Genomic DNA, 15,360 nt, shown 5'->3' on the forward strand with positions numbered 1-15,360 from the left:
TATGATGATTTTAATTAAATTTTATTTTATTTAAAATAAATGTTGATTTGAAATTTGTTAGTTGGTACCATAAATCTTTGCTTAATTGCCTATTTCTTCCTTAAACATTCATGGGTGATTAATTAACTGAAATATTTTTCTTTTAGTACTACAATACCATAAAGGCTAGTTTCCACTATAAAATTTTGTCCAACAATTATCAAATATTTTGTTACAAATTACAATATTTTATCTGTGATGAAATTTTTATTTTTTACATTTTGATAAATGTTAAAAGCTGTGTTGTTTAAATACAAACAGAATTTTAAAAACAAATCTTTATGAAATGGTAAATATATAAAGTATTTTGTTTATAACATCAGTTGAACAAAGTAATTAAAATCAAAATTTTTAAGTGGCAAAATAATCTTGATTTTGATAAATCAAATTCAAATCAGTTTAAAATTTTTTGGCTCTCTTAATGAAGATTTTGAAATGTTTTTGTTCTTTTTTAAGTAAATTTTTATGTATTAGTGTAAAATTTTTACTGATAGAAGTAATTCTATATTTATTTAAAATTTTTTATTTTAAAATAGAGAGTCGGATCAGATTAGCTACTCTTCAGATGAGCTTGTTGTTATTAAAGCAGNATTGTGGTCAAGCACTTTCTTTGCTAACTCTGTAACTGGCCTGCCGTTTTTGATGTCGTCTTGATGTTCAAGAATACGTGAACATAACCTTCTATTTGTGGCCCCCACATAACTGGTTTCTTCACCTGTCAATGTGTGTTTTAGCAGGATTTGGTAGATTCCTGATATTTCGTTCGACTGATATCTGTCCCGAACGACTTCCTATCGAACGACTTCCTTCCCAAAGGAAGTACGTACCTTATTACCTCAAACCGAACGAAAACTGCTGGCTAAATTAACATTTTTAAATAAATGTGAATTTGATTAATAAAATACAATTGTTAAAAATTTTTTATTTTTAAAAAGTTAATATCATTGAATTTTGAAAATATTCATTTTCAATAAGTATAGGAAGAATTTCTATAAACTTATTTTTCATGTTCCAGTCTAACAGTTAATGGTATTACTTAAGATCTCTTCAGCATGAATTTTAATATTATTGTAGTATTCTGCAAATAAAATAGCATTAATTTATGAGTGGTATTGACTTTTCAGCAGTTATGTAATAATTTTTTTTTTTTTTACTGATTCAACAAGATTATTGCTTTTTATAATATTTTGAAAAATAAAAATTCAAGTTTAAGTAAATCAAATAGCAGATCTATTTTATACATATGTAAAAGCAGATAAAATATTTAATATTTTTATTTTACTTTTTTATGTATGATTAAGAAGAATAAAATGTAAAAATCTTCTTACATTAGATTAGAAAAAATCATCCAAGCCATATTTTTGAACATTGATTAAGAATAATTTTGACAAATAAATAGAATAATCAATATTTAAACTATTTGTGTTGTATATTGATATATATAAAGGATTAGAATATATTATTTTTAACATTTCAGTGCAGGATGAACTATAATCATTTTTGATTTTGCCTGCTATGTGGTCTCATTACTCTTTCAGTTAATATTAATTTTATCTTATTTTTTACAATAATGTGTTTTATTGCATTCGAAGTTAAATGAAAACAGTAGTTGTAAGGCGAGACTGAGCGATAAAATACTCTAAAATTATGTATAAGAATATGAAATTATTATCCAAATTCATTTTCCACTTTCAGCCTACTTATCCACCAATGACATTTATTTATCAATAAACTGGTGATCAGCTGAGGAAACTGTAAGGAATTTTATCAATCATTCTCATGATGATATTTTATCACAAGATCTACTCTTAATCATTTTGATGTATAAATTTAATGCTTTATATGGCTTTTTTCATTCCACATTCTTTAATATTTTCCTGCTTACTTTAATGATACTTTTATTTAGGATGCAATGTATGTAATTATTTAGATACTTTCTGGATATTTTGCACACTAACCTTTAAGAACATTAAGAGAAAGACTAAGAAAAAATATCTCTTGTTAACAGATGCATTGACTTTTCATGAAAAATATAGATGAATCCATTTTTGTCCCTAGTAAGCAATTAATAAATTTGTCTTTAGCATAGAGTTGCTTTTTTTCCCTAAGGTAATAACTTACTGGAAATGTTAACAGCTAACTCCATTTCTTGTTTTATTTTTGTTTATTCATTAAGTTATTCATAATTTTGAAGAATTTGTAGTATTGAATATCTACATTTTATATATACAATATCAGATATGACACATTTTATTTTCCACCATATTTTTCAAAATTATTATGAACACACACTAATGTGCTGAAGTAATAAAGAAAGATGCATTAGGAATAAAGTAGACTTTTACTATATTTCTTGTTGCATCCATCAATTCATTCTCTAGTGACTTATATGAATCTTTGAATTCTAAACTCATGAAACTAGCCATATTTATAAAAGCGCAGGCTGTTGTGAGTAAATAATCCTTGTTGGCCACTCCAACTTATCAGTTAGCTAATCTGCAAACAATGGGTTGTCCATCATAATTAAGGAAATGGGAGATGAATTCACAATCAAAATTATCCTCAAAAAATCAAGAGTGTCCCATATTGGATTCAAAACTGGATCCCTAGAAGTGATAGAAGAATCCCTCACTATGGTGTTTCTAGGAGACTTAAAGAGTATTAACTTTTTCTTTATATGTAAAAGTTGAATAATGCTAAATTATATAAATAACTTAATTATACATAATTTGTTCTAAATTAATTGAACTATTATTAATTTCTTGAGTTTATAAGGACAATAAAAATTTTAAATAGATTGTGAGATTATTGAATATATTTTCTTTTGTATTATGCAAACTGAATTAAAATTGTTTTCACAACACTTGGAGCTCACTTTCCAGACAACAGTGACCTTATTGCCTGTGCTGTCATAATGAAAGACGGACAGAAGATAAGACGCTTCATGGTAATCGATGTTCTTCAGCTAATCTTAGTCGAACCCGATGGTAAACGATTGGGATGGGGAGTTGCAAAATTTGTAGGATTTCTTCAGGTATCAATCCTTTTTATTTACTGTTTATTTAAATAAATTTTCTGAAATTTAGGACTTAATATTTAATCTATTTCTATTCTGTTTAGATTTTATTTTAATTATGTGGAAAAATATTTTGTTGTAAAAGTTGAATATGAAATAAATTAAACAGTGATTTAATCTTAATAATAAATGTATGAAATTTCAAGTAAATAAATCTATGGAATATCACATTAATAAAATCAGTCTTAAACTCTCTCACAGGGGTATAATGCAACATAAATATGTTGGCATGATGCAAATTATGTCACTGTGATAATTTACACAATTTTACTTTAGAAGTGATAAGAGCCATCTTGTACTAAATTTAACGATTGATTAATTTAGAAAAATCCAGAAGAAAAGATATGGAATATAGTATTTAACTACTGCTATTGTAAGCTAGGCAGGCAATATTATCAATTATGCTATCTATTGATTGGTTTCTTAGTGTGTTTTCCAGATTTTCAACACACAACTCATTTGATTTATTCTGCTTTTGTGTTTAGTTCTTCAAAAGTTTCTGTTTCTTAATGCATTCCATTATACAAGGGAGAAAATGTTACCATCAGTCTGCCAATGTTTTGATATGAAGTGTCAGAGTACTGTCTAAAAAATGGAATTATAAAATCTTTGAAAAATTTAAGGACACACACGCATGCGCGCGTGCATTCTACAACACAATAACATCAAAGATGAGCATATATTTTTTAACTATTATAACATTTGAGAATTATTTTGTTTATTTAATTGTCCACTAATAGAAGTTTTAGAGAATAGATAAGGTAGGAAATTTTTCTCTATTATTTGCAGAAGGTAGTATTTCATACTCCAGGTAAAATACATTAATAGTTTTGTTGCTAAGCCAGAACTTGATGTTTTGTTCACTAAATAGAAGTGTCTTCTAAACCCAGGTTTCATTGTAATGTAGATATAAAAACCAATCAATTGCTATTGAATATAAACACACATTTTATTCATTACAGTATAGTGCTAAATTTCAATAAAACTTACTTGTAACTTATATCTAATTTGATTATCAATTTGCTTTTTTTCAGTTTCAATTTGCTTACCATCTCTGTATACTAATTGCTGGATTTGTTAGAGCTATTAAACAAGTGAGACATGTTTTAAACAGAGACACTTGTAAATACTTTTATTTATATATAACTCTTTGTAAGTTGCATTGAATTATGAGGTATGATAGACTACCATATGGATCTCTAGAACCATGGTTCTCCTCAGTCCATGGTCCGCGGAACGCGGGTGTTCTGTGAAGCTACTTCAAGTGTTCTGCGACAAAATCAAATATCTAATTAAAAATTGTTGCAAAAGAAAAACCAATACAATGTAAAATAATTTTTGTATGGGAATGTAATCAGCAAATGCCAATGATGTCATATACTAGATCGAGTGCACTCTTGATTTCAAAAAGGTTTGCCACCTCTGCTTTAAAGCTGATATATTGTAAGTGTTCTGCAGAAAAAAATGACAAAGTTTAGTGTTCCCCAACTTCAAAAAGATTGAGAACCATGGCTCTAGAAAACATTTGGAAGTGATACAAAATCATTTTGTGCATGTTGGGAACAGTGAATGTGAGGTCACACATACATGGCAGACAAACTACAAGGAGATATTAACATCTGATCATGAGACAGTTGCAATGTTGTCTTTGTCCATCTCATCCAGAGAGAGATGAAAGTCTTGCTACAGAATTCTATCTCTTCTAATACATTGGCAAGTTACTTAAACAGATAAATTTTCAGGCATAGCAGCCACTATATGTATTTCCATTAACATTCCAACATTGTCAGTTTCATTTGCAGTAGTACCATGACAGAGAAGTATGGATTGCTACAGACTGGCAGTGTCATCTTTAATAGTGAATTCCACTCCACATTCAGACAACCATTGTGTTCAAGGGTGGAGGACCACTGATGAGTGCTTCAATTCTTTCTTTACTGTTGAGCAGTACACGGTTCCCACTGCTTGGCATACTGGTCTGGGACAGCATAGGATATATTCAGAAAATCCTGCACCCTTGTTTGTTGCCTTTTGTAGCAGGGCTACAAACAGCATTTTGCTGCAAGATAGTGGTTGGCTGCACACAGTTGTGATTTCCCAGGAGTGTCTATTATGCTGCCACGCTTTCTTGGCTTGCTTAGTCTCCAGATTTGTTATCTGTTGAACATTTGTGGAACCAGATGGGATGCCAGTTTAAGTCATTTATGAATGTGAGGAATGCAGAGTGGAATTTGCAACGTGGGTAAATCTGTCACATACTAATGGCATCTGTATATCTCTGCACCTAACTGTATTTTCACAGATATCCAAACGAGGAGATCCAAGAAGATACTAAAGCTTTCTTTAAGTTGTATTGTTGCATTGAAAATTGCTACAGTATTGTAATCACTTATTATCAGCATTATTACATTTGCATAAATAAAATTCATTCAATTCTAGTGACACTTGGTGCATAACTTCTTTGTCAATGGGAGTTAATATTATAATGTCCTTAAGTTAATATATTTGTATTGTCTTTTATGTCATGAGACTAAGCCTTTGCTTATTTTTAATTGAAATTGTTCACTGACTAACAGCTGGTGGATATTTCCAGTGGAAAATAAATAAGACTTTTTTTTTTAAATCAGACAGACACAAATGAAATATTTTTAGTATGTCATAAGACAAACAAAATAGATGTTCTCATCAAGGTCAAATTTTGTCACTTCTTTCAGTTTCTTTTATTTCATGTAAAAATGCTTTGTTATTGCCAAATTATGTAAATGTGAGTAGAATATGTTTTGGTGACATATTATTTTGGCATCAAAATAATGCTTATCATTCTCCATATTTTTCATAGAAAGTTTCCTTTATTTTTAATATATTGATTTTTATCATTGTTGTTTTTATGTTTCTTAGAAAATACATTTGTACTAGAAGAAAATTGTCTTATTTGTTGTAGGTTTTTTTTTTTTTTTTGCAAATATTCAAGCAAACTTAATTCATACAAGTTTATATTAATTTTTAATAACAGATATACTTAATATAATATTTTTATGCAATATTTTAAATTTACTTTTTATTCACAATCTTCTTGAAACTTGCATAAAATAAAATTATTATGTGTTTTTAATCTATTATTATTCTGTATACCCTTTAAAAAATTTTTTTGACTTAATAGAAAATGAGATTATTTTATTGATGTTTATTGATTAACATTCAAAATCAGAATACAGGTTATTTCAGTGAGAATACTTTAAAAAAAAAATTACAAAAAAATAAATGTTTGCCTCTTATTTCCTGCTGTAAGAACCTTTAAGATGACCTTTTTAATCTTGCCTGAATTTGATCTTGGATCTCCCAAACCAATGTCTTTCATTTGATAAAACTAATACTGATATTCAGAAATGTTGACTTTAAGTTGTTTCAATTTATTTATTATAACATTTTTTAACACAGGATATTGAAGTGACGGGAGATAAAGATGACAGCCGATGTCTTCACATTACCGTTCATCGGCCAGCGAGTGCTGCTGCTGGAAACAATCGTTCTCCTCTACTCACAGCCAAATTTCTTTTTGATGATCATATCAGATGTATGGCAGCTAAACAAAGACTAACCAAAGGCAGATTAAAAGCCAGACAGAAGAAAATGTATCAAATAGCTAGACTGTTGGATCTTCCTGAACATATTCAACCTTGTCCATCACCTCTGAAATGTGGATTTCATTCTTCACGTGATCATAGAGATCATTCCTCTGGTAAATCTCATTTATTTATTTCATTTTATAATAAATTAGCTCATGAAAACTAATATAAAAATGAATTTATTTAAAATTGTAGCTTTACATCGCAGTCAGTCTCAAGATACGGGACTTCGAGGTAGAACTCTTTGTCCAAGTGGTAGTCAGGGACCCTATAGACCATTGTTTACATCAATAAATAAAGTACCTGGTTTTGCCAAATTAAAGCGAGAATCTCAAAGTTCCGAAACAACAACAGTGGAAAGACGCAGAACAAATAGCAGTCCATTAGCATCTAGTAGAAATTCTCATTCTCGAGATTCTTCGCCTCGTCAACGTGCTAATAGTAGTTCCGAGGAAATTCCTTTAGAAGATTTATCAAAAAATTGGTCATCCAGACATAACAGTCCTAATTTATCAAGGAAAAGTAGTTCAGGTTTACCACAGGTAAGAGATAATCGTTGAAGATTGAAGAATTTTATAAATTTAATTTAAATATATGATCATTGTCTTACAATAATAAAATTGCTTAAATCTCCCTCCTTCATATAAAATTTCTGAATTAAAATTTAAAAGAAGTAATGTTTTTCTGCAGTATTCCTGATCTATTCCAGTTTAAAGAAATTTTGATATATTATAAAAAATGAATTTTATTGATAGAACTTGTTTTTTGATAGAAATATATTTCATTTCTTCACAATAAGACAGCAAATTAAATATTGTAAGTATCACAAAGTTCAAAATAACATCATAAAGATGGTTTCCATCATATTTAAAAAATATCTAGAACGGGTTGCAAGCTGGCGCGACCTCAATGATTTCCTTTCTAAAAATCAATGTTTCTAACATCTTGCGGGGATTAAAACAGAAAAAATTTAAACACCTAACTGTTTAAACTAACTGTACACCTAACTGTAAAGTCGTAAAGACCTGGCAACAACAGGACCTTGGTTAGAGCCTTTTTTAAAATTACATGTTTTGATTTACTGAATAATACTGAATATGGTTCATATCTGATATACATATATTTCACTAGCTCTTTGCTGCATTTGAGTTTGAGACCTCCAATCTAGAATATTAGAAACAATTTGAAATGTCTTTTTTAGATATTACATTTTCAGATCACTTAATTGTAAGATTAATAATGATTTAAAATAATAAATACAAATACAGTTCACGGGAAAATAAAAGTAAAAAGCAAGTTGGTGACTGGTTCTTGATAGACTGAATAGACTTTATAACAGTTGTATGAAAATTGTTAATAGATCTAGTTTAATACATCATTTATTTTATTAGTTTATAATTTTTATTACTTTGCATTTATTATATGTATTAAAATTATTTTAAACAGTTTCTATCTGTTTTAAAATATTCTTATTCTATTTGTTTAAAATTGATATTCCATATATTATTCTTTAATATAAGAGCTTATTAGAGCTGACGATGATTCATATGGAGTCCAAAAACATTTCTCAAATAAAAATTGTAGTTTCCTTAATTAGCAGTTGTATGAATTTCATTAAATATGGTGCCAAGTTTCATAGAGCATTATGTGATAAAAGTATAATAGTAAAATACTTGAAATTCTCTTTTTTTGTTTGTTTGTTGTAACATATATACAGTAGTGTATATATTTATATATAGTTATAATAGTGTAATATTTTTTATCACAATAAAATATATGCAACTCACAAAACTTTTTATTTGTAACATTAAAATTCCAACATATTTGTGACTTATAATGACCTAATACATCCTAAAATTTTAATTTTAATAAAAACAATCGGTTATGAAATATATATTTAAAAAATGCAGATACAGTAGAGCATCGATTATCCGAATACCGATCAACCAAAACATCAGTTAACTGAAAGCATTCCAGTCGGCGAATTCAAATTTCCACTGGGGCTGTGGCATTGCAGCACTCTTCCCCTCCCTGCCAAACTGAACTGTAGGCTAATTTAATATATTACATTATATAAGGTATGTATTTGTATTATATACAGTACAGTTTTGTGTTTAATATATTTTTTTGTAAGTGATCAGTTATCTGAACAACCTAAGTCCCAAATTGTTTTGGATAATCGATGCTCTACTGTAATTCAATGGAAGCAGATAGCAACAAAATTGAATTTTTTCAGTTTTTTTTTATACTCGACTTAATTTTATAATTTTAATATAACAATTTTTTTTAAATTTATATTAAACTTTTTAAAATCAAAACTCAACTGGATATGTAAATCACCTTATGATATTGGAAGTCTTTCATAAATAAAAATCTTTACTACGAAAGAGTATAAGAAACTGACAAAAATTGAGAATTGTTAATATTTCTCTTTTATTTTCAGAATTTATTCATATCCAGAAAAGATATTTAAAAATTTTTTGAAGTACTCTAGATATCTCCCAAACCAAGTATTTATCACTGCTATAATAATTGCAAGAGGTAAATATGATGGAGACGAACGTACTATGTTATTTTGAACAAACAAAATACATTTCTATCAATAAAATGAATTTTTTTTTTTTTTATTTAGGAAAAAATTATTTTAAATACCAAATTATTATATATCATATAATTTTGTATTTAATGTAGGGAATTTATGGCATGATTTTTACACACACACACACTTCATACTTATTCTGAAACTATATTTGTGTTTCTAAAAATATATGATTCAGTAATTGGGTCATGTGTTGTTCAAATTTAATATTTCCCGGATATTTCTTTCCTGTGTCTATTGTTTGATTACATAATGGAAAACTGATGATTTGTTTCCACATTATCATTGTATCTAGTTAGTTTTCTGTTAATGAGTATCAAAACTTATTCTGGTTAGTCATTAAGAAATTGTGTCATATGTTTATATAATAACATATGCATAATCTAAATAGAACAAAATATTTTTATTTATAAAAAAGTAAGCCTTATTAATATGATATAATGTACATTAAAAATATATATAGATATAAATGAAATTTAAGAGAATTATNGTATAAAATATATAAAATACACCCAAAATGTATTTTGGACTCTAAAATAGGCCCTCTTCAGTTGATGTTTCAATTAAACTCACAAGATAAAAAATACATAAAAGTTATATTAAAAGGCCAAAATAATGAAAAGACATCACAATTAAGAAACAGGAGTTATCTGACAAGTGCGGTACAATAACTTCCATCTTTTTCATGTTTTCCATAACCAAGCCAGCCATAGAGAGTTAATTGATACTTCTGAAGGATTGACTGAAACATTACACCAAAAAAAAAGAAAAATAATGCGCTTTTACAATCAAATTCCATAGGGGAAAAACAGTATTAAATATATATACAGCATTAAAATTGTGACCCATAGAGACATTTCTTCATAGAAATGTAACTTTTTTATTATTCATAATTTATCTATGTTGTTGCTTTTCTTAAGTATCTGTTCATTTGTTTTAATTAATTGTTGGTTTAAACATTTAATAGTTTGCATGTAAATAGCAATATTCATAAATATTTTGTCACATAAACATCATAAAAATTTCTGAATTATATTACAAGTTATTAAGCTATATACAACAAAATATATTCGAGTAAATAAAAAGTTTATTTGCTAGAAACACAAGAAATATGATGAGATTGTGAGCTTACATTCTTGTTTTGTCCTGATATTCATCACAAGAAACACTCAAATCTTGAAAATATATTTACAATAGATTCAAAGGATAGCATTTGAAACTCCAAATAAATAAATTTACAGACAACTCTCAGCTTAAAATGCCAATATTTGATTTTTTCATAGCTTATACAAATAGAACTAAAATATCTTTGTGAGACTCAAGTCAAATGCTTCCTACTGTCTTAAAATATCTTCTCAGATAACTATTTGTTTACAATAATTCTTTTTGTTACACAAAGACTCAATGGACTGCCACTTATTTAAAAAAAATTGTAAATAGATCTTTCAGGCACAATAATTTAGGATATTTTTGCACAGGCTATTATTTTAATGTTAATGTTCAATAGCATTTTTCTTTATGAATTTTCCATTATGAAAATTCGCCACATTTTAAATTTTTATAGCACTTAATTTAAATACTGTAATAATAAATGAGCTAACACTATCCTTGGAAATAATTGATGTGCTTACAGTGTTACTAAACTCTTTGAAGTAAACTTTTCATTCGCTTATGCAATATTTCAAGATCAAGTGATGAGTATTGAAGTTAAGTCATAGTAGATACATTACAAAATAAATGTTATTACTCTTGTGAGCTACTAAAATAGCAAAGTTAGGCTATCAATTTAATAAGTTCCATCTGTAAATCTTCGACGTACTTGTCTTGTATTAAATAATTAATAACGTTAGAAGTTATTTAGAATAGCAGGTGAAAGATTCAACAATGAACAATATAGTGAAAAAGCAAAAACAAAATTGCAAACTTAGCTTTCAATTTTTCCATATTTTTTTAAATTAATTAATATTTTTGATAGACAAAAATACAACTTATAATAAGAGTTGAGAAACTCTTACGTAAAACCAGATCTCCTTAGCTGAAGCATGGATTATGCAAGTTTCCATAATGTCTTATGAATAAATTAAGTTTTGAAAGAGCTTATTTGACTAATTTTATTTTGTTTCATTTGTTCCTTTTTCCAATATAAAGATTACAATAATTTACTCAATTGGTGAGGGGGCAGGTTTTATGTGGGACGCACTGTATATGCTATATTTTTAATTATAAATGCATAAAGTCCAATAATAAAAGCTTGCTATTATGGAAAGTCTATAGAAAAATTTGATTTATTAGTAATTATTAATAATTTCTAAGTATTCAGAAATTGGATTCATTTGGAATCCAGTTTTAAGATGAAAGAAATTGTAGGTATTTAAATTACAAAATCAATAATAGCCATTCAAAATTTCTATCTTATTTTTGATAATATTTTCTAAAACAACTTTATTTTTTATCACATTTACTCGACAGCAGCTGCAGACAAAATTTATTTACCACTCTTACATTAGCATAGATACCAGAATCATTTTCTTGCTATTTTGAGACTGAAGTGTTGGCCACATGGTAGTAGTTTCATATTATAATTAGGCTAATGTTTTCTTAAATACAATAAGATATTTGAATTGAAATGCAGTACATTTCAGTGATAAGTTTTATTTTGTTTGATCTGCTTTGTTTCCTCTTTTCTGATAAAAATGTATTTTTAGTAACGTCATATGATGTGTCTTATACATACAACTTTTTTGTTTGATCTGATGAAAAATATAGTTGACAATTTAGAAAACTTTATCAAGTAATTGATTTATATAAGTATAAATTTATCCTATTTTTATAAAATCTAAAGTTGATTTTTCCTCAATAGATTTGAATTTTATTGCTTATTGTTTATTATTTAGACATTGAAAAAATATTATAATGCCTGAAAATATACAAAAATGAATTATATAAATAGTTCGGGAAATTTTTGCCATTGTATTATGCAGTGAGATGTGTGTGTGTGTGCATATACATACATAACACACATGCATACACAATGAAATATACTGCAATAAAAGTTATGCTAACATATCAGCTAAGAGTGATTTCAAATACAAAACAGGATGATTATTTTAGCAAGGATGATTTTATTTTGTTTTAATCTGTTTTCTTTTATCTTTTCTCCAAAATATATGGTTTAGTAATGGTATGATGTACTATAAACAAAGAAATAAATACTAAATAAGAAATAAGAATCATATTTTGAATATTTTAGCTTGTTTTATTAAAAATTAAGGCACTGAGATATAACACGCCCCCGTGTACCTCTTTCTAATAGGATATACAATGTGCTTGCTGCCAAGTTAAATAAATCAAAATGAGTTTCATTTTATCTCTTCTGGGAATCTTTATTCATATTCAAAAATATATTTATATAATAAATTTATATACTGTTTGCTTATTTGTATAATATCTTGTCAAGTGTAAAACTACAGATCAAATGCAGATCAAATGCTTACATTAATAGAATAAAAGAATGCTCACTTCTTGCCTTAATAAAATTATACAAAAAGTATTTGAAGAAATCAAAAATGTTTAGTACATTACATTAACTATTATCTCTGATAATTAGTAACTTAGTTAAATATACATATGAAATATATAACATCCATAGAATAAATTGTATTTGTTAATATCTAACAGTAATTAATCATTTTTGATATATTTGTAACTGACAATAAATTGAGTAATACAGCACGATTCAAAAAGTAACCCACAAATTGATGATTTCTTATCGAAGATTGTTCGCTATCAGATATGATCTAAATTCTTATTGATTGAGAATGCAAACATTGACAGTTTTATATCTTAAATATCTACTTCTCAAATTGTCTTCTTTAAAGCGCACTTTGACTGTTATGTATTTTCACAAGACATTTTAAGTTCTTATGTAATCTTCTAAAATACTTTACAGTTTTATTTACTTAAATGAAGATAAAGCACTTTGTTAGAATAATATAATTTATATCAAACAGAAAAATTACTTTTATTAGAAAATGTAGTAAAGCTAAATTTACTTACTGTGTGCTACTTATTTAATAATTCTAACTATAAGAAAAGTTCTGTAACAAGCTAATTATAACAGTAATTATTTTGTTATTTTATTCTGTTCTTTTGTAGATGGAATTTTACTACATTTTTTTAAATTAGAAATTTTCTAGTATTCTGGATACTTAGAAAATCAAAGGGGGGGGAATATTAATAATTTAAATCAGGAAATAATGACAATATTGAAATCAGTTTTATCTTAACAATTCTGTTTTGAAATTGTCAGTTCGGCATCGGCTTCATTCTAATACAACAAATAATTAAAGCAGATAAATTTAATTTTAATTACACTTAGTTATTAAAATGTTTGAAAACTTTATTAAAATTTGAATAAAAATTAATGACTTCTGTATTTTAATTTGTTTTATTTCAGTTTATAAAGTCTGATATAATCTCTTCATTAAAATAAAGCATATCTAATTGTATTTAATTTATTTGAAATTACTAAAAAATGGAATTATTTTATAGGCTAGGATTAATGTGCCAACAGATACTTCTCATCATTCTCCGGGAAATCCAGTTATTGTTAACTCAAAAGATGGTTTAGCCATTAGTGCCTTGGATGATTCGAGTCATTTTTCCGACAAGTGTACATATCCCGTAACCAGAAGTACCGGTCAGACACAGACTTCGAGACTGCCCCCAGGGTCCGCCGGAATCGTGCTCGGAACTTCGATCCCGCTGCCTCCGGCGGAGACCGAACTCTCCCTGGACGAAAATCTGGAAAGTCCTCCGAGCGTGTGTACGAAACCCTGTTGTGCCACCGAATCGTCGTCGAACGAGGAGAGAGAACACGCGGCCAACGATTCTGAGGAGAATGACGTTTTCTGTTCGACGGTGGAAGAGACGGCGGCGGAAGCGGGCTCTTCGTTCGAAGCACAAAGACGGGTGGCCAACCTCAGAACGCAAGAGATTTCGAATCAAAAAACTAGCGGTTCACCTACAAAAACTAAGAAATCTTCTTCAAAGACCAAACATAAAGGTGCCATACAAACTGTATAATAATTTAAAATCTCCTTAAAATTATATTAGTTAAAAAAAAAGTTAATTACTCTTTTAATTTGTTAATTTCTCTATTTTTATATTTAATTTATAAAATGTTCTCATTGCATTATTTGTGTTAATTAAAAAGATTTCATATCTAAAAAATAATATAAAATTATAAAATAATGGAAAATACAAATATTTTTTTTAGATAAGAAATACCATAAAAAAACAAATGTACAAAATGTTTGAAGTGAAACTTGTACTTTTTCTCTGTCATTCCAATAATTTGGAGAAATTGCAAGTGAAATTATCCCCAGTAAAGTTTATATCATTATTGCTTTTAGTAATATTGATTCTACATTCAAAAAGTAAAGTGAGATTTTAAGGAATTTTGCACTTTGTATGTAAGTATAGATTTAAAAAAAAAATTAATAATAAATTTATTATAGTTTGATTATAAAGAATATAGATAAATGTGTTTCCCATTTTGAAAAACATTCTTGCTTCAAAAACCCAAGTTATTGATGAATAATATTTAAGATTTTAAATTTATAAACGCACAAAATTTTGTTTCACTCCAATTAAATCTCTGTCTCTAAATTCTATATTTAAATGTTTTGTCGAATAATCCGAGAAATGTTAGTTATGTTTTGGACGTCGTATCCTTTCAAGCATTCGGATGATGCGACTTTGCACTACATCAGCATAATGTGTTGCCGTAGTAATTTTCTTATTCTTCAGTTATTTCCGCATAAGTTACGATCTAATGATATTTCCGCATCCCCGTATCTAGCAATCTGATATTTCTATTTGCATTTACCAAATTTTATTAGATCGGCCTCCTCGTTTTCTCTTATCTTTGTGCACAGCATTCCTTTCATCGCTGTTTCATTTTCCTTTTTGTTTACAAATGTCACTGATCTGCTTTATATGTATTCAGCAATCCTCTC

At 27.6% G+C, this 15,360-nt stretch overlaps 1 protein-coding gene across 1 annotated transcript in view; it reads left to right on the top strand.

Annotated features, from left to right (window-relative positions):
- LOC111630034 (protein CLEC16A homolog) overlaps nucleotides 1-14,871 on the top strand; it is a 75,812-nt gene extending 60,941 nt beyond the window's left edge. The window contains exons 25-29 of the mRNA XM_023374036.1: nucleotides 2,897-3,073; nucleotides 6,554-6,854; nucleotides 6,937-7,283; nucleotides 13,892-14,405; nucleotides 14,619-14,871. Coding sequence (XP_023229804.1) covers nucleotides 2,897-3,073; nucleotides 6,554-6,854; nucleotides 6,937-7,283; nucleotides 13,892-14,405; nucleotides 14,619-14,659 — 1,380 coding nt within the window. The 3' untranslated portion in view covers nucleotides 14,660-14,871. The remainder of the gene's footprint in view (nucleotides 1-2,896; nucleotides 3,074-6,553; nucleotides 6,855-6,936; nucleotides 7,284-13,891; nucleotides 14,406-14,618) is intronic.
- Nucleotides 14,872-15,360: the final 489 nt, after the last annotated feature.

This window comes from Centruroides sculpturatus, unplaced genomic scaffold (genome assembly GCF_000671375.1).
Source record: "Centruroides sculpturatus isolate CEXI.00-Female unplaced genomic scaffold, Cexi_2.0 scaffold646, whole genome shotgun sequence".
Taxonomy (NCBI): Eukaryota; Metazoa; Arthropoda; class Arachnida; order Scorpiones; family Buthidae; genus Centruroides; species Centruroides sculpturatus.